General features: G+C 45.3%; 1 protein-coding gene across 7 annotated transcripts in view; it reads left to right on the top strand.

The window, feature by feature from the left end:
* Positions 1-3,971, top strand: part of NUMB (numb homolog (Drosophila)) — a 141,221-nt gene that overhangs the window by 110,166 nt on the left and 27,084 nt on the right. For 2 of the 7 annotated variants that reach the window (XM_014539326.1, XM_014539327.1), the window contains one exon: positions 1,977-2,078. The exons of the other annotated variants lie outside the window; for them this stretch is intronic. In XM_014539326.1, coding sequence (XP_014394812.1) covers positions 1,977-2,078 — 102 coding nt within the window. The remainder of the gene's footprint in view (positions 1-1,976; positions 2,079-3,971) is intronic. 7 annotated transcript variants of the gene reach the window in all.

The following is a 3,971-nucleotide window of genomic DNA, read 5'->3' as shown; positions in this document are numbered from 1 at the left end:
TATCTCATTAGAACAAAAGATGCTCCTAGTGCTCTTACTACTTAAGAATTTATAAGGGTTTTAGGATCCTTATTTCAGGATCAGGTCAAAGACCAAATATTAGAACAAGAGATGCTCATAATGCTTTAATCACTTAAGAATTTACAAGGGTTTCAGGAGCTCTATGCTAGGAACCTAGTGGCTGAGACCAATATGTTTTCTATTATCTTACAGGCATTTACTTGTATTCATATAGAGCTTTATAGTTTATGAAATGCTTTGACCTACTTTCCAATTTGCTACTCACAACAGCTCAGTGAATTAGACAGTACAGTTCATGAAACTGCATTTACAAATGAATGAATTCATTCAAAAGAGGTCACCCAGTTAGTAGTAAATGGCAGTGCCTGCCTTGAAACCAAGATTTTCTGAAACCTGGTGCAGAGTTCTTTCACCTACCCCATATTGATGTTCTCGCATTCAGAAGTATTGGCCTTTGCTTTCCTTGGGTATACCTTAATTATAATGAATGAAGAAGTGCTTAATGCAGAGGACACGAGACAGGTCAAGGGCCTGAATGCTTTCCATAAATATGTGTTGTATGGCCTGTGCATGGTTTATAAATTTGAATTGGGTGCCAGTATTTCAAACATTGAAAGCTTGCAAATACAAAGTAGGATATCTATTTTAAGAATTAGAAGGTCTGGCCCTAGCTGGGTTGGCTCAATGGATAGAGCATCGGTCTGTGGACTGAAGGGTCCTGAGTTCAATTCCAGTCAAGGGCATATGCGCCGGTTGCAGGCTCGATCCCCAGTAGGGGGCATGCAGGAAGCAGTCGATCAATGATTCTCTGTCATCATTGATGTTTCTATCTCTCCCTCTCCCTTCCTCTCTCTGAAATCAATAAAAATATATATATTTTTTTAAAGAATTAGAAGGTCTGGCAAAATGGCATGCTTTCTACGTGACAACAGTCGTGGCTTGAGCTGAGTAAGCTAGCAACTATGCCGTTTGGTTGTCTGTCTGCCACAGTACCTGCAACTTCTTATTGTCCTTACACTCAGCCGGCTTCTCTCATTTTATTACCTGCTTCTAACCCTATAGAGTTTGTGAACTCCTCCCAAGGCTATTATGTCACTTTGATTTAGGAAGGAGTGGGTAACCATGTCAAACTGTATAAAAATCACCCAAAATATATCTTTTGTAGCAAATCTGTTAATGTACTGCCAAATATGGTTTTTATGCTTTCGTGATTATTAAATGCCATCATAAAAATGATTATGTTTTAGAGAATTCATGGTTTAAACATAATGCATGGTTATATTGATTTCACCTAATTCTCAAGAATAAGACATTTCATGGTACTTATGACCCACTTAAATCAGGATACTCTCATCTTCATTCTATTTTAGATTTCCCAAATTTCTCCTCTGTGACAAATTGTGCTTAGTGCTTATTTTCATTCTGGATCCTTTTCTTTAAAAGTATTAGAATAGCTGCTGCCTCTTTCCTTTCATTCCTTCCTGTTTTTTAAATTGCCATGCCCTTTCTTCTTTAAATTTTATTTTCCTTGCATTTTATTGATACATCTTTTAGGATTTGGTTTATTTTTCTTTTTGAAATACATTATAACACATTCCTGAAGAAAAACAAAAAGTCCCAAGAGTAATCAGAAGATTTCTATTCATCCTTGGTTTCATTATTTCCTGTGACATAATCAACTAGTATGTCACATGCCCTGGTCACAGACCTTTTCTAGATTTAAAAAAATCAATAACCTAGGAGTTTTTTAAAATTTGTATTTATGAAAAACCCAGTGGTTCTCAAGCTTCAAGTCATAGCTGGTGGCCAAGACATGCTAGGGACTGTGCTAGGCTATCCAGATACAAGACAGTCTGTATTTTTTTAGTCCATTTACTCTATTTTTAGATGACTATTTGGCACCTCCTTCTCTTTTCTTAAACCTCCAGAATTTCTTACTTTGTTCTCTCTTTCAGCTGATCACCTTGCCTCCTACTTCACTGAAAAAAATAGATTCAATCAGAAGAAAACTCCCATGTGGCACTTCCAAATCTACTCACCTACCTGCATCCATGCCTGTATGCTCTCTTTTCCCTCCTACACCAGGATGCACCTGCTGCTGGCTGAGGCCAGCTCCTCCAGTAGATTCTGATTATTCTAGCTCCTCCTTATTCTAGCAATGCTACCCTCTGTTTCCTCCACAATCAGTTTTCTTTGTCTAGTGCAGTGGTTCTCAACCTTCCTAATGCCGCGACCTTTTAATACAGTTCCTCATGTTGTGGTGACCCCCAATTTCATTGTTACAAATTGAACATAATTAAAGCATAGTGTTAATCACAAAAACAATATGTAATTATATATGTGTTTTCCGATGGTCTTAGGCGACCCCTGTGAAAGGGTCGTTCGACCCCCCAAAGGGGTCGCGACCCACAGGTTGAGAACCGCTGGTCTAGTGGATCATCCATTAGCATAAAACACAAACCATCCTTTGAAAAAAAAAAAGGTATCTTCTTAGTGCTTTCAGTTCCTGCTCTCCCATCCTTTGTTAAACTCATTTAATCAGGCTTTTTTGCCTTCACCACTCCTCAGTTCTTCCTCTCTTCCAGTGGTCTTGTCATCCAACCTATCAGCACCATTTGACATAGCCCATTCCTCCGCCTGCCTTGAAACACCCCAGTTCCTTGGAGTTCAGGGATCATACTCTTGTCTATTTCTTACTAGAGGCCCGGTGCACGAGATTCGTGCACTCGGGTGGGGGGAGGGGGGGACCCTCAGCCCAGCCTGCACCCTCTCGCAGTCCAGGAGCCCTTGGGGGATGTCCCCCAAGGGGTCCTTAGTGCTGCCGTGGAGGCGGGAGAGGCTCCCGCCACCGCGCTCACCAGCCGTGAGCCCGGCTTCTGGCTGAGCGGCGCTCCCCCTGTGGGAGCACACTGACCACCAGGGGGCAGTTCCTGCATTGAGTGTCTGCCCCTGGTGATTAGTGCGCATCATAGTAACTGGTCATTCCACCATTCAGTCAGTTTGCATATTAGCCTTCTATTATATAGGACTAGGGGCCCAGTGCACAAATTTGTGCACCTTGAAAGGAACTGTGGGCCTCAAGGCTGCATTGGGCACAGGGGTGGCTCTCGGCCCATTCTCTGCGCCCCTCCCCAGCCCCCTCCTGGCACGGCCTAAGGTCCCTTGTCTGCTGGCAGCCCCACTCCCACCGCTACTGCTCCCACACGCTGATTGGGGCCGGTGCCAGCCGCGGGTGTGAGCGGCGGCTGCTGCCCCAATCGCCCCTCAGGAGCATGGGGAGGTGGAGAAGCCCTCGGGTGATCAGGGCTGGCAGGCGCCGGCAGTGGGTACAAGCAGCGGCTCCAGCGCCAGCAGCAGGTGTGAGCGCCGGGCGGGACTGTGGAGCACTGGAGCAAAGAATTTTCAGTAACCACCAGAGACTCATCCCGATGATAGTGACTGGCGCCCCGCCTTGGTCTGGCACCCCCGTTCATCTGCTCCACCATCCCACCCTGGCCAACACCCGCTATGTTCCACACACCCCCCCGGTGGTCAGCGCATGTCATAGTGACCGGTTGTTCGGCCTTTCTGGGTGTGTGTGTGTGTGTGTGTATATATTATATACATACATACATACACACACTAATAAAAGACAAACATCCAAATTGACCGTACCTACACTTACGCCTTAAGCCACGCCCACCAGCCAATCAGAGCGACTATATGCAAATTAACTCAACCAAGATGGCGGCCAGCAGCCACGGAGCTGGAGCAAGCAGGAGGCTTGGTTGCCCCAATGATGGAGGAAGCCAAGCTTCCCGCCTGCCGCGGCCGGTTCTGAGCTCCACTCAAAGCAACAAAGTTTCCATTATAGAAGGTAAATAAACCCCAGATACCTGCTTTCAGCCGGCCATGGCCACAGAGCTGGAGCAAGCAGGAGGCTTGGTTGCCCCAATGATGGAGGAAGCCAA

Source organism: Myotis brandtii, unplaced genomic scaffold, assembly GCF_000412655.1.
Source record: "Myotis brandtii unplaced genomic scaffold, ASM41265v1 scaffold213, whole genome shotgun sequence".
Taxonomy (NCBI): domain Eukaryota; kingdom Metazoa; phylum Chordata; class Mammalia; order Chiroptera; family Vespertilionidae; genus Myotis; species Myotis brandtii.
Note: the sequence above shows the minus strand (reverse complement) of the source record. Positions and strands in the feature narration are given on the sequence as shown.